Consider the following 22,279-nt stretch of genomic DNA (forward strand, 5'->3'; position numbering starts at 1 on the left):
ATTCTAAGCTGGAGGCAGAATGTGGGACTGCTATCAGACGTGCATGCTCTCAAAAAGGTCAGTGAAGTGATCAGTTCACAGTGGACGATACATGGATATTAACTACATGGATATTAACTAATGGACCCAGAAATTTAGTGGGAAGAGAAGACCTGGGAAGGGGAAGACCCTGTCTGAGACTCTTAACAGGGCTTCTAAACAGAAAAGTCGTAAATTGGGTTGCATGCATCCCAAAGGGCAAATTATGACTTCTGGGTGCAAAGTTGTAAGAAAGTACTCATACCAGTTTTGTTCTTGGATATAACATCCCATATACTTCGGCGAGAACATGGATCAACTCCAGTGGATGGTTCATCCAAAATGACCACCCGAGATCCACCAATAAGAGCTATAGATATGGATAACTTCCTCTTCATTCCTCCTGACAATGTTCCAACTCTCTTATGACGATGGCTATATAGTCCAGTATCTTTTAGCGTCCTTCAAAAATAATGTATGGTGGTTATTTTTGACAAAAAATATTTGAATATTGAAAAATACAATAAGCATTTTATGTAATAGGTCTTTACTAAGCAACTATTATGTGCTCAGCAAAGTGCAATAAACTGTTGAGGATTCATGATATAGATTTTTTTATTGTTTATCATCTAGTTGGAGGCACAAAATTATTACCCAGAACACAGGGGATATATGATTCATTTTTTATTTGTTTATTTGAAAAAAATTTATGGAGGGCCTGTCTATTTTGTGCCAGACCATGTTTTAGCTGCTGGAGGAAAGTAGTGAGAAAATAATATTCCTATTAGGAGATTAGGTCCTAGTATATGTATGTATTAGGACAGATGCATATAAAATTCAGCCAAGAAACATCTTGCCAAGTAAGTTTATAATTTTCCAGGTGGTGATAAGTGCAATAAAAAAATACATAAAGCAGGGTACATGAGATAAGGAGTGCCTTAGGGCATGCTATTTTAAGCATCTATTTTATATATCGTCATCCCCTCAAAGAAGGTGACATTTGATCAGAGACCAGGAAAGTGGAAGAGTGAGTCAAACTGTGTCTGGAGAAGGCTGCTCTACATAGAGGAAACAGTGAGAAGTCCTTTGGCTGGAGTGTAAGCCAGCATGTGGCTTGGCCAGTGTTCCTAGAGCATAGTGAATTGGGGGAGAGTAGATGGAAATGACATCAGAAGTAAGATGGGGACGGGTTACGGTATAGTAGCCATTAGAAATAGAGGATTTAGGGCAATATGGTAGCCTGAGATGAAGAGAGTTAAACAGTTTCAGTGTAATAGCTGGCTGGTGAAGATAGTGATATATGTATACAGTGCCAGAAAAGTAGAAAAACTAAGAATCAGTTGTTTTGTGACCAAACGTTCCTATTGGATTACCGTGGCTTGACCTCATTTTGAGAGGCCTTACCAATGCACTTCCTGGTTGCTCCTATAACTGACCTTTTTACTTCCTCATGCAGCTGCTTTTTAGTCCAGTGAGGAACTTTGATGGAGCCATATAAGAGCAGGTGTTCTTTGGTAGTGAGGTAACTAAACAAGACATCGTGCTGCATGCAGACACCCATGTTCTTCCGTACAGTGTGTAAGTCTGTTTTGAGATCTTTTCCATAAACAAAGATGGTACCTGCTGAGGCCCCAAAGAGCCCAGTCAACATGGAGCTGAAAATGAAGAAATAATAAAAGTCTCAACCAAGCATTTAAGTTTGATTTTGAGGCTAAATATATCTCAGTCATTAGCAACCAATATTACAGTATATGTCCTCAGGCAAGATCAAGCTATAAAATAAAATGGTATTAAATGAGAACAAACATTAAATTACTTGTAAGCTTTTAATTATTTAGAGGATTACATAAACACTACCCAGTGACAATGATGGGAATGGGTTGGTGGTAGTAATGAAGGGCATGGCTGTGTGCTTCAATTGCAAGAATGCTCTCTCCTAAAAAAAAAAAAAAAAAAAGAATGCTCTCTCCTTTCTCTCCTTAAGCAAACTCATGCACTTCTCTGGCATCAGATAGTCTCTAGAGGTCGCGAAGTCTCAAATTTATAACTGTAACCAAGACTTCATCACTCAGTTCCAGGCTTGCACTATACATCCAGCAGACAGTGTCACTTCTCCCTGAGATGTCTTACAGGATCCTCAACATATTTAAAACTTAACTTAGAATATATTTGCCCTCAAACGCAGGCCCCCACTGGTGTTCTCTTTCGCCATATGATGAATCTACATACTAGTTGTACAAGCCTGGGATCCAGAAGTTATGTTTGCATCCTCCTCCTAAATCTGTTTTCTACCTGTGCCCTTATGTCCCATTTTCCCAGCCACACTACAGTACAAGCTCACAATACCACCTGCTCTTGACCACCGTAATCTCTTATTAACCTGCCTTTCTATGTGAACATCAGTCACCTTCAGCCCCTATCTCTACACTGATTATTCTCTATCTTATCAGATGATTGCTCATCATCTTTCAGATGGTTAGTAAACTGGGCAATTGTTTAATATTCTCCTTCTTCAGTAAAATGTAAGCTCCATGAGGTCTGGCAAAGGACCTATTTTCTCATCACTCTCTCAGTACCTAACTAGTACCTTGTACCTTGTGTATAATAGACCTTAAATGACCACCATGGATTTGATAGGGAATCAATATTATATGCAGTTCTTCCCATAAAAACACATTGAACTACGTACACTATACTTCATTCTTTATATTCAGAAGAATAAAATTGAGACTTCCTCAGCTAAAATTACAGCCTTTTCAAAAGCCCTTTTCTTCATTGGTCTCCTATTGCCTATTAGAAATCATGTTGTTAAGCCCTGTATGCTCACTAGAAAGCCAGCTTTGAATTTAAACAGGCCATATAAATAAGAGCAGCTACATGTTCACTCATTCCATGACCTTCCTTTGTCCCCTCTTATTTACAAAAGAAAAATTAATTTGAATATATTTTGGCAGTCACTGAGCTTACTTATGATGATATTAAATAGGATATCCAGCAACTGACATATTTTTTCAAATGAGGGTGAGGGTAGCAACAGCATCTTAGCGTGGACTTCCAGCTAAGCCATGTGGAGCGCTGGCGGTGAGTCACAAAAAAAAAAAAAAAAAAATTCAAAAGAATGTCTCTTCAACAACATTTGAGTCTCTTCTCCTTTTGGACACAGGAAAATGTTAGTTAAATGAAGAGTGAGAAAGAACAGCACATATACTGCTCCTAGCCCTTTTGATCTATATCTGATGGCTGGTGATACTTTTCTTTCTTCATGAATCAAGGCAAGGAACAGCTGGGGCTGAGTGTGTTTATAGCAGAGTGTGTAAACTCAAAATTATACACGGGCCAGAATAGAAATGCAAATATATGAAACAGACTGGGCATATGAGACAGTGCAGAGTGGTGGGGAACAGGAATAAATCAGAAGGCAGATGTCCCCTTTAAGAGAACAGCCACCAGTAAGCCCCCACCAATTGTCCTCGCCTAGGACTATGGACCCAATGTTGCCTGAACTTCCTATTACCCAAGAAACGTCAAGACTATTTTTTTCTTATTAGGAAATTTCTCCATTTTAAAATATTGTCCCTGGATTAAAAATTTTAAGAAGTACTGAGGCCTGATCTGACCTTTAAGCTCACAGGTTGGTACCTATGATTCAGACTTGATTCTACAGTATACAAAGTGAGCTACCTTAATCCATCTGGGAGATGTCATAATGTGATTCTTTATGAAAGAGGCAAGGAAATGCTAAGTAATATGCTGCCGTGACAGTAACTATTAAACAAGTAACGTACATTGTAGTAGTTTTCCCGGCGCCGTTGGGACCGAGCAATGAAGTAATATGTCCTTCATAAAAGTTCAGATTGAGGTGATTGACAGCAATTTTTGAGCCATAGATCTTTGTGACCCCATGTAGGGCAACCCCAACTGTGAGATCTTTAGGCTCGGGCTCAATGTTGGAGGGAAACATGTACTCAGGACCTGGAGGGAAACCAAGAGAAAGATTAAAAGCTCACAAAGAAGGAAAATGCAACTAGAGCTAGACCTTTCCTTAGTTAAAAATTGAAGACTAAAAAAAAAAAATAAAAAAATAAAAAAAATTGAAGACTATAACAATACAGCCCTCTAAATAAAAATAATTCTGGAAACAAATGATCTGTTATCTTTAGTTTCCTTCCCATTTGGTTAAAGAATAAATGAGAGTGAGAAACCAGGTTCTCCCAGGTTGGTATCACCCTTCTCTGTCAGAATAGGTAGTTGTAGAATATGGTATCATAATAATAAATTTTCTTTTATACAACAGATCTCAAATATTCAAAGGATAATCTAAGTCTTATTTCTCTGATCAGAAAAGATAATACCAACTTATGGAAAAAATGTCTACAAGGTTGATTCTATAGTGAAAGGCCAGCTCAGATCTGTGGTTTACAGAATCCAATTCATCTGATTATTATCTACATGTGTTTTAGGCATCACATGTAGACCATGGATATGGGTCATCCTTACTTTATAAAAATGGCACTACTTACCCAAGTCATGACCTTTCAACTGTTTGTGTCCAGTGTTGATGACGAGTTATGATATATTATCTGTACTTGTAACTTGGTTACTTTTTTTTGACTAGTGACAGATGGCTGGAGTTAGGGGTGTAGACTGTGGCCAAGGAACAAAATTTTTCTCTGTGTGTGTCTAACTGGACCACAAAGGGATCTCCAATCTTGGCCTAATTAGCACCATATGCTAACCAACCAAGCTAATGAGCCCAGAAAAAGCCACTGTTTAATTGTCGTAGAGTCTAAACACATATGTGTAGACATTCATCCATGATTAAAAGGATGATAATTTTGCCATTTAGAAAAACATAATTAAAATCACTAGTCATGTAAATTTTATATCACTTCTGTCATAATAATGCTTGTTGTTGACCTACTTGTCTTACTAGCAGATGGATTGGTGTTCTGCATCATGATATTAGTAAACATAAGGCCATTGCTTTTCTCATGCTTCACATCTGTACATCCTAATCGCTCCTTCCAATAGGAAGGAAGGACTGGAAAATACCACGGAGCTGCCATACCATATGTACCTATAACAAAAATACATTAGGAAGAGTAAATACTATTAGTTGATTATTAACATGAAGTATCAGAAACTAAACAGAAGATTATATATGATTCAGAAAGTATTTTCATTTTTTTGATCCATATCAAACTGAAGGGTAATCTCGGTTTCCAAAGTAAAGCAAAAAAGATAAGCTCTCTTTTATTATTTTTTAAAAACAGCTTCATTGAGGTATAATTATATGTCATAAAATTTACTCATCAGGTGTAGAGATAGATGATTTTTAGTAAATATAAAAAGTTTTGCAACCATCACCACCATCCATGCAATATAGCTTCAAAAAGTATTTTCATGACTATTTACAGATAATCCCTGTTTCTACCCCAAGTTCTAGACAATCACTGATTTGCTTTCTATCTCTACATATTTGTATTTTATAGGAATTTTATATAAATGGGACAATATTCTTTTATTCATTTAGAACACTAGGAAAATGTACAAATGGAAAAGCTCCCAAGCATATTAAAAGTGATGACTACTTGAGACCTGGATGGGGAACCCAATGAGTGTTTTCCATTAGAATTTGGTAAATTCTTCTTAGAATTACGAAACCTGGTGTTTGCTTTATCACATCTCAAAAGTGCATTTGGAAAGACTGGATTCCATGCTTCTTAATCCACTCCATCCTTTGTAGGAACATCAGATTATCATCAATAACCAAACTGGAAAGAGTCAAATTGTCCATAGACCAATGAATGGATAAGGAAGATGTGGTATATAAACACAATGGGGTATTACTCAGCCATGAAATAATAGAATCTTGACATTTGCAATGATGTGGATGGAGCCAGACTACTATATTAAATGAAATAAATCAGAGAAAGACAAAGACCATATGATTTCACTCATATGTGGAATTTAAGAAACAAAACAGTACAACATATGGGAAGGTGGCAAAAAAAAAAGAGAGAGAGGGAAGCAAGACTAAGAGACTCTTAACAACAGAGAAAAAACAGGGTTGATAGAGGGAAGTGGGTGGGGGATGGACTAGATGGATGATGGGTATTTAAGAGGGCAAGTGCTGGGGATGAGCACTGGGTATTGTATGTAAATGCTGAATCACTGAATTCTATTCCTGAAATCAATACTGCACTATATGTTAACTATTTAAAATTTATTTATTTAATTATTTATTTTTAAATTTTTATTTATTTATGATAGTCACACACAGAGAGAGAGAGAGAGAGAGAGAGGCAGAGACATAGGCAGAGGGAGAAGCAGGCTCCATGCACCGGGAGCCCGACGTGGGATTCAATCCCGGGTCTCCAGGATCGTGCCCTGGGCCAAAGGCAGGAGCTAAACCGCTGCGCCACCCAGGGATCCCAACTAATTAAAATTTAAATAAAAATAATAAAATAAAAATAAATAAAGAAAAAAAAGAAGAAAAGAAAAAAGAAAAGAAAAGAAAAGAAAGAAAAGAAAAGAAAAGAAAGAAAAGAAAAGAAAGAAAGAAAAGAAAAGAAAAGAAAAGAAAAGAAAAGAAAAGAAAAGAAAAGAAAAGAAAAGAAAAGAAAAGAAAAGAAGGAACTCACCAGTGTATTAGCTCATCCTGGAAAATTATCATTAGTTTTGGGATTTAAGTTGGGTGTTTTGGGATTTAAGTTGGGTTTTTTGGTATGGTTTTTTTGAGACTATATATGGCAAATCAAATACTAGGAAATATTTATTAGCTGATTTATAATTATGAAAACTATAGAAAAATATCTCTGTAGGAAGCATGTTCATACCTGGGAACACATTCCTGACATACCACGCGATAATGAAATAAATGAAAGAGTCAGCTAGGATTAGACAGCACAGCCAGCCAAATGAGGTGGTGTCATCCTGAACTGGGGAACTATACATATTTTCCCACTGAAGACCTAAAAAGTGAACATATATATTTATACTTCTGTGAGACATACTGCAGATGCAAATGCTAAAATCTAGTTTTAAAGGAAGTGGGCCTACCAATGCCTTGCTCTTCATATCTTGCAATATACTGACTTGCATAACTGAATGCTGTTGGCGACAGCAGGCTCTGTGAAGAAAACAAACAGCAATGATAGTTCTTATAGATTTTGTACAAGAGGGATCTAACCATACTTAAAACTTTGGACATTTATATAGGTAAAATTGACACTAACTTCCTAAGCATATTTAAAAATACAGAGGTCTGTTACCAAGAAGAGAAGAATGAACGAATGAAGAGAAGAGGAACAGCAGAAAACAAAAGAAGCAAAATTACAACTTGGAAAAGATTTGTCAAAAATCCAAAATGTATATTCTAAACTTGGTAAATATTGCTTAGCAATTTATCATATAGGTAATTACAGGGTAATGCAATGTTAAGACTAAAATCATATAAACAGGAACCAGAAGATATATATATATATATTTTTTTTCTATATCTATGAAGTTTTTAAAGATTTTTTATTTTTATTTATTCAGAGAGAGAGAGAGAGAGAGAGAGGCAGAGTCACAGGCAGAAGGAGAAGCAGGCTCCATGCCGGGAGCCTGACGTAGGACTCAATCCCGGGTCTCCAGGATCACACCCCGGGCTGCAGGTGGTGCTAAACTGCTGCACCACTGGGGCTGCCCCAGAAGATATTTTTATTTCATAAATTGATTACAGGTAACAGAAGTATTATGAATTAAAATATACTAAAATATGACTTGATTGAATACTTCTAATGCAACACATTAGAAATCTAATGTCATTTTAACCCAAAGTAGTCAACGTTAAATGAAAGTTATTTAATACTTTCTATTTCCATAAATATCAAAGTTTCAATATGACTCTCAATGAGATTTAGTTTTCTGCCTTTCAAATTCCAAAGTAAGTATTCTTAATGATTTCATTACATTTCTTTAATTCAGTATTTTTGAATTGAAACAGGCAAAAAAGGACTCAAAATTGATAATAGACTGTCAGTGCATTTGTATTTATGCCTATAAGTTATATTGTATATTAGGAAAAACATAAAAATTATTCAAATGTGAGAATAACTCCAGTTAAATAAGGGCTTTAAGATATTTAAGGAATTCAACCAGAGAAGAAGTCAGAATTTTTGATGATCTTTAAAATGTAACATATTATAACTATTCTTTCTTCAGAAATTATTTCTTAACAGCATTAAATATTATGATTTTTTAAAGCTGTGGGGGAAAGTTTCCTTTTCATTGTATTATACTGCTTGTACAGTATACAACAATGTAGGAAAAACTATCATTAGGACAGTTAAGCTTATTTTGCAATCACAGAACTTTTCAATTAGACAAACGAACTTTCAGTTTAAAGAGTCTAAAAACATAAAAAGAATCAATTCTTATCACCCCCTGGCCATTCAGTTGTGACAGTTGACTCACCATGAATACTTTTATTACATAGCTCAACTCATCCTCAACTGTAATCAGAACAATAAATGGAAAAAAGGCAATGATGTAGATGAGGCTTCCAATCAGGGCTGCAATATTGGTGTTGTTGAAGAAGACACTGATAAGATAGCTCATAGAAATAACTGAGAAGCTATAGTCCGAAAAATACAGGAACAAAATGAACCCATTTGTCTTAGGAAGAATATTGCCAAACTTGAGTATAATGATGAGGATGATGATGGTCACCAGTAAAAATCCAACACTCTCTATAAGCCAGGCAAAAAAGTGACTGCAGGAGTTCACACCCATCATCTTCATGTACTGTGAAAAGGAAAAAGCATTAGTCACTTTTGAACTGATATTCTCTCAAATAGCAATTATTTCTGCACCATGCCAAAATGCCCATGAGACTCTTCATATATATGCAACTAAGCATCTTAATAATCTTCATAAGTTGAGGATTTGTCCGTATTTGCTATGTAAAATGAATATGACCATTTATATCGGTCCATTTTAAATTATATGCTTTCAGAGTGCCCCAGTATAATGGATAATTTGGATGATGAGCTTTTTTTTTTTCAATTTCATTTTATAACTGGTATCTAACTGATGTATCCAGATTAAATTAGTTTAGAATAGATTATCAAAATTTATGGTATCTCTTGCAGAATTTTACAACACAAATTTGACATTTGTACAGTCATGAATATTTCAAGCTGGTAGGAAAACATGGTTTATTTCAAATGCTATAGTGACTGAGATAATAAAACTCCATTAAAAAAAATGAAACATTAATGGCAACACAATCCGTACTCTTGTTCCTGAGAGAGAATAAACTTGACCCCTAAGAATTAAAACATGGAAACTTTTAAGGGAGATTTTCTGACTTTTGGTACAGCTTTCCCACCTTTTAGATAACTGGTAGTTTAGGGCAGGTTTGTCATCTTCGTTTTCCAAAAAGACATTCATGCACCCAAAATGAACTCATGTATCTGAGATCATGTATACTTCTCTCTCAACTTATATTTTTTAATAACTCAGTGATATATCTAGAGGCCATGGCATTCCACCAAGGTAGGAAAACAGATCAACATGATGTGTTTGAGCATTAACTCAAAGGGATTCTGAAATTTCTAAATTCCCCTGGATCTTGGTTGTCTTGAATTTGGTGACATGTTGCCTTCAGCGGAACCTGGATATCCTGGTTTCTAGTTTTAATAATGCATGATTAATGCTAAGCTTATGAACCTAACAGTCCATTTTTAAAAAGAAATACTCCACTAACAGCTTATAATAATCCAGTATTTTGCGTGAAATCAAGGATTTTCAGTGTCCTTCTTTAACACTAACTTGTCTAGAAAAAAAAAATTGCCGAATCTTTTGCTCTACACATAAAATAGTGAATTTTACTTTCTGCCTTTGCAAGTTATCACATTTTGATAACTCTGCTGCTCCTCTTGTTGCCATGGAAACAGCTACCTGACTGCCAACAGTCTAAGCTGTGGGCCTTAAGCTAATCACCACTGAGAAAAAGCCTGTGACTTTTCCTCTTAACTTTGCCCTGTTCCTCACCCTCCTCCCTCCTTACCGTTACTCTCCTCCCAGACCCTCCTGCCCTTTGCAGTAAAGACTCAACTTATGTTTCCATAGGAATGGAAGTGTGGGTCAAAGTAAAAAAAATCAGCATGGAGTGAAGAGGCACTATGGAAGGTTTCCTCCAGTTGCTACGCATCTATCATTGAAAATAAAATCACATTTCAATGTGAGAAAATATTTCACAGGTCTTACTTTTGATTTTTTTCTCTGCTCCCCACCCATTTGAGAAAATTACTGTGTCATGTTTGATGACTGCATTTTAGAGACATTCATCTATTCATATATGGTTATGATATGTTAGCTCTTTTTATTTGCCTTTCCTATTTGTGTTTTGAGATTTAACTGAGTTTATAGTTAACTGTGGACTTAGGAGACCCATATAACTACTCTAAAGCTTATATTCACAACCTAATTTCATGTGCCTAATACAAAAAATATTTTCTCTCCAATAGCAGTATATATTAGTAGGAGACAATGCTAATATATTTCACAAGGTGGCTAAAAAATATCTAGGACAATATCAAGGACATGAAATAAAGCTGACTTGGGGTGTACAACATGTTTTCCTTCCCCAACACTTGATAGCTACGGTATAAAAGACATATATTTAGAAAATTCTCCATTCACAGCCTTATTAAAAGATAATCTGGCAAAGCTGAAGACCAGACTTAAGGTATATATTACTGTAATTTTGAAATTTTCAAGACTCAAGATCAGATTCCTATTCTTGAGAGTTGGTAAAAGTTCCTGAGAATGATCATTGCTTCTTATTGAAACAGACTAAGTTAGATGCTTCTAAAAGTGTTCACTATTTAACATTCTAGCATGAAACTTCTGTTAAACTTCAGGATTTTGTGCCACGAGGAAAACAGCTGTTATTCATAAGAGAAAGAGCAATGAGAGCATGTAAGTCATCCATAAATTATCCAGATTCACTGCCACTTCGTTATAATAAATAAGACCAAACTTGCTGATGGAAGATGGCCCACAGAGAACGTCTGGCTATGCTTTCCTGGATGTCATTAGTTGCTCCTCAGAGTGACATATGTCAGGTGCCAGCTTTGCAATCAAAGAATCACTTGTCTCAAGCCTCCCAAACCTGCCTGAAGCAATTCATCAATATCGGATAACCTGTTACTCAAGGAAAACCCCTCTACACAGCGATCAGAGTTTGCTCCAGTTTATGGCAGAAGATAATAAGAAGAGATTGTGTAAGATTTGGGATAAATGTGTTGCCACATTCAAGAAAAGCTTTTGCATGGGGATTGACATTAATGCTTTTGGGAAAAGAAATCACAAATATTCATATATTTACCTGGCAACAAAGTCTTCATTAAATTCAACAAGAATGTCAAGTACTAATTTATAAGGAATAATACCATTTTCTAATTCAGTTAAAATTATTTTCTTAACACTAGATATTTCTACTATTATTTTTTAGTAAGATATAAAGGATATTGGGGTCACTACATGAAATGTTCCAAATTCCCACTAGTATGATGGATAGTGTCTATCAAGAAGACACAAAAATTGTCTAAAGTGAAGCACCAAAGGACTAAAAATCCCTTACATAATTCTTGACACCATCTCTCTAGACCAGAGATATTTTAGATTTATCTGAACTGAGAAAGAATTCCAAAATTTTTTCTCAAGCTGAATATAAGCACTGAAATCCCCATAAATGACATATTAGAAGCTAACCCATAAATCAAGAAAATAATGTGAAAAAGTATTTTTCTGTGTGTTATAAATCAGTTTTTGCTTACCTTTAATATTTCAATGTTAAAAGCAAGAAACACAGAACAAAACCCAACTGAAAGGTATTTCAAAATAGTTTCTTTTAAACTACAGATTTAATTTCATCAATTAACTTATTGGGCATTAATATTTGTGCTAATTCTTTTTTTTTAAATATATTTTTTTTAATTTTTATTTATTTATGATAGGCACACAGTGAGAGAGAGAGAGGCAGAGACACAGGCAGAGGGAGAAGCAGGCTCCATGCACCGGGAGCCTGACGTGGGATTCGATCCCGGGTCTCCAGGATCGCGCTCTGGGCCAAAGGCAGGCGCCAAACCGCTGTGCCACCCAGGGATCCCTGTGCTAATTCTTTTAACAACTTAAAGGAATTCATTGTAGTCATACTATACCAAGGTCAAAGATTAATGGCTTCATCGACATAGCAACTAATTTAGTTTTCCTGCCCAGATTTAAGAACAATTAGAGAAGAAAAAAGGTATTTTTTTTAACCTTTCTAAAAAAATTTTTTTTGGAATGAAAATGATGTAGGAAATTAAAAGCTTTAGAACTTAGTGAATATTAAAATGATGGTATTAAAAAGTGATTTTGAGTCTCTGGTAACCTACAAGATTATCCATCATCATCTTCAAAAGTCTTTAAGGGTCCATGCTATCAAAATAAGATTGTGAGAGGGAAAGTACCTATGATGTGAAAAAGGATTGGTTGAAAGTCAAGACATTGGAGTTCCAGAACAAGATCTACCACTAACTAGCTCTGCAGTTTTCAGCAAGTCACTTCTCACTTACTGGGCTCAGCTTTCTCACTTCTAAAAAGAAAGAGGAAAGATAAGAACCACGGGCAGTACTGGAAGGCTGAGCAGGAGGCATTGAGAATACTCCATTCATTGCACCCCTACTTCCATCAATTTATCTCACAAATAGACTGCATTCCTTTGAATTTAGGATGCTGATTTTAAGACATGCCATTATTTGACATGGCAGCAAGAAAGAAAAATCACTACCAAATAAGTGATGATACCTTATCAAATGCATCCCAATTTCAGAGGCTTTAAGAAGCAAAGAAAAAAAAATCTTTGCCTTAGAACTGATAAAAATAGACAACCTTCTTTGTTGTGACAATAGAGCCACATTTTGGAAATGTATTGCTGAATTAAGTCTAGATGGTAACAGCTAGAAAGTTTAATGGATTGAGTCCAAGTGACTATGAACTGGAAGACTCACAGCCTCATTCTCTAATGCCAAGTTCAGTGATTTTCCACTATCGGACTTTGACCCTCAAGATCAGGTAATTAAATTTTGAAAGTAAATGCATGTAAAACAAAGACACAAAGCTACCAAACAGAAAGTGGTTCATTAAAAATGCATCTTTCATGTCTTCAATTAAGAAAGAACTATTCATTACGCTTTGGTTTTTGTGTGTGTGACATCCATAGATATATTTAAAGAGCATCATCTTCAAACACAAAATAATAGTGTGTATCACATATATATACAATATAATACTTATATTTACTGTGTGTTTCTACCACAAGTACTACTTTTAAGGTAGATATTTATTTTGAAGTAGAAAAGAACTCAGTTTCTATCACAGTTTTCTACTTTAAAGTTTTCCTTTAATCTGTGAAGATTCACTTCTGAGTACAGGAACCTGAAAGAAAAATATAGGTAGGAGCCTGCAACCAAAATTCTGGTTGAGGGCATTGATTCAAGTTTCTAAATTGGAATTAAGAAAGCATTGCACTCCATCTTAAATACAACAGAGCTCAAACCAGTTGATGAGGGGTTTACCAAATTATAACTGAAATAAAAAAAAAATACAGCTGTGAGGATCAACCAGAATTCAAATAGAAAAAGTAAGAAGTATAGGTTCAAACTCCAGGACATCCCTGGAAGCCTGATGCTGAGCTCACAAAAACATGAAGCAGTAATTCGTACCTTGGAAGGAGAAATAATCAATTGCCTGGAAGCACTGGCAAAGTAAGTTTGAAAAGCACAAGTGGACTAACAGGTTACTCTAACCTCATTATTTCAGATTGTCAGCGAGGCTTTGCAATAATTATTGTCCCCCAGTTTTGAAATGTTTCTACTTTCTCTTCGCTCCATGAGTGAGTGTAAGAATGGACTCATTACAGGATGAGCAGATAAGATAGTTCTTTCCAATACAGTCCCCAAATCACACAATGCTTTTTCATAAACTCTAAAAAGAAGTAAGATATTTTGGATTTGGAGATATTGATGAGCATGCTCAAGAAGAGATCGTGCTTTACAATGCAGGTCTTGTCTTTCATCATCATATTATTAACCTAGTCAGTAGCAGAACATGAAATTTTCAGTCTCTATAAATCACCAGTCAATGGAAGATAGGGGAGAAGATAATTGAAGAAGACAAGGCATACTGGAAAGAGAATTTCCTTCTTGAGAGCTGAAACAAGCCATCTGTCTGTCTATGACTGTGTCTGTGTCTGTGTCTACGTCTACATATCTATATCTATTTTCATTTGGACTCATTTAGTTACCATGCCAACAGTTATTACTGTTATTAAACTTCCTGTGTTAGATCCTAAGTCCTATAGGAACTTCTTGGACAAAAATTATTCTTAGGATCATAAATTGTATTCAGATTTTATTCAGAATTATTTATATTTCATTTCTTAGAGGAACTTTTTTTTTAAAAGATTTTATTTATTCATTCATGACAGACAGAAAGGGAGAGAGAGGCAGAGACACAGGCAGAGGGAGAAGCAGGCTCCCTGCGGGGAGCCTGATGCGGGATTTGATCCCGGGACTCCAGGGATTGCACCCTGGGCCAAAGGCAGGCGCTAAACCACTGAGCTACCCAGGGATCCCCTCTTAGAGGGACTTATAAAATGACTGCTATGTAACTTTTTGAGAAAACAAAATATTGCCATATCAGTTGCCTTTTTGATTCATAAAGTAGTTTTCTTTTTAATTCATGTACAGGTCAGGCTTTCTGGGTTTGAATAGGCATGATGAAAGTCATAGTAATTATTACACAAATAGATCTTATTCATAAGAGGAGATTCTCGACATACCTCATGAAGCCGGAGATCTTTCTCATAAACAAGCTTTTTTACAAATGCAGCTATAAATACAACCCAGGCAACCATGAGCACAATTGGAAGAGAATAAGAGACACTGGTTAGGAAGCTGTAAAAAAGAACAAAAACAAAAGCAACAAAAAAATTCAGTGACCCAAATGAGTATCATCTGTGCAGACTGTAATATATAAAGAACACATTCCCTCTTACAGTGAAATCATACTCCTGTTTTGAAATTGAGCATAGTTATTAATATTACCCCTTTGTTTTTGAAGTGTGAAGCCGACTTAACAGTAGGGCCATGATTTTCTTGCTGTAATGTTGCAAAAGTAAAAAACAACTCTGGATTGTTAGATAAAATTATCATATTGTTTAGAGTGTGTTTGAGTATGTCCTATCTAGAAAAATAATTATTACATAGATATAATTGCAAAACTCAAAACTCTTCTGTCTAAATTTTTATCTAAAAGGCAGATATAAAATTAGATGATGATTGGTTTATCTAGCTAAAAGCCATATCTTCCCAAATTACTGTATTTATCTACTCTTTAGAAGCTCATACTTATTATTAAACTAAATTTCCCAAAATGAAATAAAATAAAACTCAAAGCATTCAATTTAAAATGCAAACAAAGAAGTTCGATTCCTCAAAATAATGCTCTACGAGATGTTTCACATGTAGTATAGCAATGTCTTTTCTGATAATGTGCTGAACTAGGCAGTCACTGGAAGGCTTCATCAGGCGACAAAAATACTTCTAAATGGCCTGCCCGTCCCGGAAAGTTCCAATGCAGTGTTTCTCTTAAGTTAACCATGCATCACACACCTGAAGGGCTTAGTAAAACACAAATTTCTAAGCCTCACTCATAAGCTTCTCATTTATTATATCTAGGGTAAGACAAGGAATTTGCATTTTAGACAACTTCCCAGGTGATGCCGATGTTGCTGGTGCAGGGATCATAATTTGAGAATCATGGTTCTAACACTGGCCACCTTTTTATGGGGTAGGGTAAATGAGTAGTTTTCAAAGAGAGGAACTGTAAGTTGACCTGTTTTCCATATTAGGCTCCCCTGACATTTTCATGAGGAGATAGGTACCAAGGCCATTTCCTTTTTAATCTGTAAGGCTAAGGTATTACCTTCAAGTTCCTCATGAAAAATGCAAATATTAATGGAACATGACATCACCATCATTCATTATAACTTTAGCCATCAGAAGTGTATCACCATCAAAGATATAAGGGTTATTTGGCTTTTTTTTGGATGAGGGACGACTGATATTGGGGCCATATCCAATTTTCTTCATTCCTGGGAAACTGTCTGGCATGAGTTAGGCACTTAAACAATATTTGTTGAATGAATTTTCTCTCGGCTCAGGTCCAGCCTTAATGGTATTTCTGGCCCTAGAATTAGGCAAAGGCCCTCATTCATTAATAACATATCCCCTGTAACGTTTCTTCCAAGTGATTGTGTATTTTAAGATTGGTTTGGTTTAGGTTTGGTTTAATATAAAGAAGAAAATGCCGGTCTCCTAACTGAAGGACCAGTAAGGTACCAGCTGTACAACTTTGGACATGTTATTTAACCCTTTTGGGGGGTTGGATTTCAGTTTTCTTCATCAGGAAAATACAACTAATGATACCTGCTCCTGCTTATCTTACTGAAGTCATTGTATAGAACAAAGGAAATAATATATGTGGGAGCACCTTGTATGCAATAAAGAATTTATATGTATGTGGAAGATATTAGGATCATTCTGTTCCATGAAGAAGACAGAACAGAGTCACTTTTCTTCTTAAAAAGGAAACCGGGCACCCACAATCTTAGGCACCAAAATTTACAAGGAGAAAAAGATGAGCAGGAAAATAGATGAGAATTTTCTTTTAATTGAACCCACACGTCTTTACTATTCATGCAGGCCATTGCAGTTCACACACAGTTCAGGCTGCAAAGGACTGACCGGCCTCCACAATAAGCAGCTGACCTTGACAACCCACTGATGGAATCCTCATTCGTCTCCCTGTATCGCTACTGCACAAGGGTTACATAACCTCATTTCATCTATAGCTCTTGAAGCAGCCAAAGGAGACAGATGCATCGATAGAAAGAAAAATGAAAAAAAAAAAAGTCCAGAACAACCATCTGAATTGCATATAAACTGCAGTAACTGGGCTGGATAACAAGTGCAATGTCTTTAAAGTAATATTCAGCCTCCAGCTTTTATGTAGGAGGATGAGACTAACTGTGGTCAAAGTGGAGGAGCCAGTCAGTGCTACCCACCTGGTAGATTTCTTGGCCATTCAAATTCAGTTGTTTAAATCATGGTCTTTGTATCTTTTGTTCATTTAGCAAACCATTTTAGATAAAGATTCCTAGCAAGCGGACTAGTAGTGCATAACGTAGTTTCAGATAGCATAATATTTATCCTAGAGAGTTGATCAATGATGTGTTTTATTGAAATTTTTCCTTAAGATTGGCCAAATGGTCGTAAATTTTAATGAAATTTGAGAGTTAGAAGAGATGCTAAGATTGACTCATTTAATCCCCTCCTTTAACTAGAGAAAGGGAAGACCAGTACAAAGTGGGTAGTGTCAAAATCATGCAACAACGCACTCAGGTGTGGAGTCTGATTCTCCTGATTTGAGGGCCAAGGTCCTTGGGAAGCTCAGGGTCATGATCAAGAAAACCTGAATCATTTGAGAAGAACTTTGCCATCATTTTGGTAACAATGAGCAGCTGTTGTAGAGCCATGCCCTGTAGTGTGGACCCTTTCCTGGAAATAAGCATTTGACAAAAATTCGGTGGAAGAGATCTTGATCCATGTGAATGGATAAACAGAAATGAGTTATCACACACAAAAAAAGGCTCTTAAAAATGGCTACAACCACCCAGACTTACTTGTCTTTCATGTAGCAGGGATATGGAATTGCCTGAACCTGAACCGCTACTTCTTGGGAGTTTCTTCCAGTCTGCAATTCAATGATTGCTCTCTCAATACTATCCTGCAAGTAAACAAAAGCCCTGCCATAGATCTGGTTATGTGATGGAGAATTGTGTGGCCCCGGGGCCCAAATCTTGGTCCTTATGCTTCTTGTGGTCTGTGCAGTCTTGAGACTCATGCGGATGGTATATTTTATGACAGGAGGAAGAGACACATTTTCAGAGTCATAGCGTCTATGTTGGCTTCTGTTAGAAGGAAGCTTAAAAATAACACCTAAAAATAAAATGGCAACAACAGCAGAAAGGTTATTTTATGGTTGACATTATTCACTGTTTGGAGGGTACACTTAGGGGGCAGCCAAACAGGCAATTGAGTTTGTAATGTGACACTAAGTTCAGGCCCCTAATTTACAGAAAAGATGGCTAATTGGAAGTGACAACTTCAGAGATTCAAAGCAGGGGTCTGAGAATATAATTACAAACTAAGTGGCCAGATTAAATATATCACTCCAAGCCACTTACTAAAATTAAAAAAAAAATACACAATAAAATGAATAATCTTGACTGATTATGGACTCAACTTCACCCTGTAACTATGTAATCCGTTTCAGTCCTCGTCTTCATTTTAACCATGCCAACAAAATCACACATATGCAGAAGTCTCGTCAGATGATATAGTGGGTTGACTACATGAAAGGTTTTCGCTTCTAAGGACATCAGAGGGCACAGTGACCCCTCCCCCTGCCACTACTTTCCTGAGTTCTGGATGAAAGGGGTGAAGGAAGAATTTGGCCAATTTTAGTACAAAGAGAGCTCAAACTCTAGTAGAATAACACTTACTTCCAAAGAGTTCATTGCTTTTGTAAAGCCTGTTGGCCTCTCTCTCCATTTCATCTACATTTTCTGCTGCCTGAATACGGTCATATAATACACAGGAGGAAATATTTACTGTCAGGGAGGATAGTGTGTTAAGATGATCAATGAGGTCAATGCTGTTTTCTAATTTCAGCCTTAGAATATCTAAAAAAGCAAAACAAAACAGACAAAACACATATTATAATGTTGTAATGCTGTTTCTAGTAGTAATGAAACAAAATACTGACTTTTTGTTCAGTGCCTACCACTTAATAGATAACGAATAATAGGAACTTGTAGAATTTACTCTAAAATATCTGGTAATAAAAATATCAAGTAACACCTGGGAAAATGTGTCCAGGTGTGCAGATATTCATTGAAGAGAAAGTTGAGCTAGTACCGACACAGTAGACCCAAGTTCAGAGAGTGATACCCAACCTAAGCCAACTTAAAAGTATATTCTGCTACAATTTAATTAACCAGTGGCTAAAGGTGAATAATTTAAAAAATACATTTACATACAGTCAGGAAGAAAACTAGAGACAAAACTTTCGAGTAAAACAGAAATGCTTACCTTGTTCAGGGAATGTGAATGTAAGAATTTAAACAAAGGGAAATTTATGTAGCGTGTGTAGAAAAAATAAACTCTACCATTCAATAATTTGTGCTACAGAATCATTTCTTAGGAGACTGTGAGAATCTATGCCACATAGTGAACAACTTTCTAAAAATGTTTGATTTAAAACCTCATATGAGTTATCTCTATTGATATCTGTATTAATCTAGACAAAGTGATCAAGATTTTATTTCAGGTAATTACTCTGGAAGAAAGAGGATTTAATTGCTCTTCAATTTCATGATTCCTTATGAGGGAATCAACTGAGACAAAGGGTAAATATGAAATTGCAAGTTAATAAATCACTGGGCCAATTAAATTTTCACTGACTTGATCGTCGTGAATACCAAGAATGTTGTGAGTATCATAAATCCCTTCTCACAGAACCCAAACATGACTCTTCCATAGTCCAACATAAGACTTAATTTCTCACAGAGGGCAACTTATTAAATGCATTTCTCATTAGAATTTAAAGTGAAATGGTTTGTTTGATATAGACATTGGTGGGGGAGGGGCAAAACTGTGGTTGAACAGTGGCCTCCAGCGGCCACTGCAAATCAACACAACACCAAGGATTCCTTAGAAACGCTGGCAGTTAGGCTCAAAGAGGAGCCATGAGGGTCAGTGCTCCTTCAGTTCCAACTATATAAATTCCTAGATACTGAGTTACATATACAATTACACAAACATCAAGTCTCACTGCTACATTAATTTTAATATAATTTTAAATTCTAGAACTCCCTTCCCATATGATGTTAGGAAGATAAAACTTACATAAGAACTTTGTGTTGTATTTCCAATATTTTGATCAAATGGTTTCTTACCCAAATGATACTTTTAGAGAATAAATCCACTAATATCTTCCTTTAATCAAATTCAGTCAACTATCATAACGTGCACACAACTATATACAAGACAAATGTAAGCATAATTCCTCCCTACTGGTTTACAACCTGTGTTACTTCTGTTCCAGTAGTACCAGGGATGAGGAGGAGGGGCACCTGCTCCACTGCAGCCAAATTCTGATGCTCTCAATCTCTTCCTCATACTTGTGGTTGCATAGCAACAGTGAATGAGACACAGACTGAATTAGATGTCTTGCATCCCTTAGGTTGAAGGTGGGGATGTGGCAGAGGGAATGCATAAGTTCAGACAGGTTCCTTTGATCCTCTTTGCCTGTTCCTTTTAAATGACTCTGAGAGGAGGATCCAACCTTGAATACTGATTTAAGTTTATTTTCCTCTGAGTCTCTTCATTGCTTTGTTTTGCTTTTGCTAACTCAATAACCTCATCCAGTTACATTCTGGGTTAGTCAAAATGATTCTGAGGCTGGTGGAGATAAAATGTTAAATATATCCAGAAATAAACCATTTCATCTTCCTTTGTCCTTAAGGACTTGCTTTTCATCAAGTTATCCAAAAAAAAAAAAAAAAAAAAGGTCCTCTTATTTCTGTCAACCTACCAATGATTGCAGGAAACTGCATTTATATGAAGTATATAATGCTGAAACTAACTGCAGATATTGGGCATCCAAATAGTTGTTATTAGTTGTAATTATACAATGATCTAGGAAAAAGATATACAGGATTTTACTTTTCTTAGAATAACTAGCTAAAAATCAAATACAGAAGAAAACAAAAAGTTTCCATATGCAACCATGTTTCTCATATTTCTGACATGACTAGTGAACAAAGTTTTGTGAATCTGGACTTACCGAGTTCATCTATCTGTTTCAATAGTTCAACAGCATCGAGTCCCACAGAGAACTTCACAAAAACTTGCACAAAGGGGTTCCTTAGAGTATTCTAACAAATAGTAATAGGGAATCAGTGTCAACAGAAGAAGAAAACATGTCTGTCTAATCACCGTTTCTCTAATAACACCTACAGTGAAATGAAGTAACCACTACTCCACATTATAAATGCATCACCTTGCAGCCCTCACATAAAAATCCTTGAGAAAGAAAGAGAAGGTATACGGCTGCTAATGACTAGAAAGAAAGAATCACTAGACACAAATTGGCTAAAGCAAGCTAAAGTAGCCAGCTCTGACCCTAATTATCAACATCAGAAAATTATATTCAACGTTAAAAGTCATTTTTACCCATGGCCACTATATTGTTTTTTGATATATGTTGTATACAATTGTAGTGGTTCATAGTTGAATTTTGTTCAACTGAAATAAACTAAAACAACTCCTCAAAATTGTGATAACACAGTTGATTGTACCCCACTTCTCCTACTTCCTAGCTATGGGCTCTCAGCAAGCACTCGGCTTTTTTCCAGCTTCATGTTACTTTTCTGTAAAGAAAGAATGAATGGCTCATCTTATCAGAACAGTCAAATGTAAATTACTATAATATCATTTTATATTGTAAAAAGCACAATTATGTGAACACAGAAAAATGAGCTGATAATAAAACTTTAAATTACTCTATATCCATGGAAAGGCTGAAAATTTTTTAAAAAGCATAAATGCTGTAACATATAAAGACTTTTATAGCTATCTTCCAAATTAGGAGACACAGCTTTTACTACTGTAGAAGTACAACTAGGTAACACTTACTGAGATCTTATTGTGTACTGGGCACTGTCTAATACACTTTACCTTAATTTTCTTGCACAGTTTTCCCTAACACCTTGAGGTTGCCTACAGACACAAAATTAGTAAGGGCCAAGGGGAAAGTTGAAGGCAGAGAAATCAACTTGATTAAAGAAATGTTTACCTTATGTGTTAATTTATGGCCTACTCTTTATGTGAGCCAGGCCTAAGTTGGTTTTCCCTTTAGAGGACAATTCAGTACCACTTATTATTCTGTCCTTCTTACCAATGTCTTAGGTTTTGTTATCACAGAGGTAAGTGATTAAGAATAATATGTATTAACAGAGCATATATACAATAGAATTAATTCACTAAATCTATAAGTCTAAGAAAAGTTGGCAGCATGCAGACCAATGGCTATCACA

General features: G+C 35.9%; 1 protein-coding gene across 3 annotated transcripts in view; it reads right to left on the reverse strand.

Moving 5' to 3' along the window:
• The window catches only part of ABCA12 (ATP binding cassette subfamily A member 12), a 168,089-nt gene that overhangs the window by 41,677 nt on the left and 104,133 nt on the right, over window positions 1-22,279 (reverse strand). For all 3 annotated transcript variants that reach the window (XM_055345352.1, XM_055345351.1, XM_055345353.1), the window contains 11 exons: window positions 21,028-21,118; window positions 18,683-18,862; window positions 17,801-18,116; window positions 14,897-15,011; window positions 8,479-8,808; window positions 7,081-7,150; window positions 6,858-6,992; window positions 4,940-5,095; window positions 3,804-3,990; window positions 1,455-1,673; window positions 284-480 (listed from right to left, as the gene is read on the reverse strand). In XM_055345352.1, the coding sequence (XP_055201327.1) occupies window positions 284-480; window positions 1,455-1,673; window positions 3,804-3,990; window positions 4,940-5,095; window positions 6,858-6,992; window positions 7,081-7,150; window positions 8,479-8,808; window positions 14,897-15,011; window positions 17,801-18,116; window positions 18,683-18,862; window positions 21,028-21,118 (1,996 nt within the window). The remainder of the gene's footprint in view (window positions 1-283; window positions 481-1,454; window positions 1,674-3,803; window positions 3,991-4,939; window positions 5,096-6,857; window positions 6,993-7,080; window positions 7,151-8,478; window positions 8,809-14,896; window positions 15,012-17,800; window positions 18,117-18,682; window positions 18,863-21,027; window positions 21,119-22,279) is intronic.

Source organism: Nyctereutes procyonoides, unplaced genomic scaffold (assembly GCF_905146905.1).
Source record: "Nyctereutes procyonoides isolate TBG_1078 unplaced genomic scaffold, NYPRO_anot_genome, whole genome shotgun sequence".
Taxonomy (NCBI): Eukaryota; Metazoa; Chordata; class Mammalia; order Carnivora; family Canidae; genus Nyctereutes; species Nyctereutes procyonoides.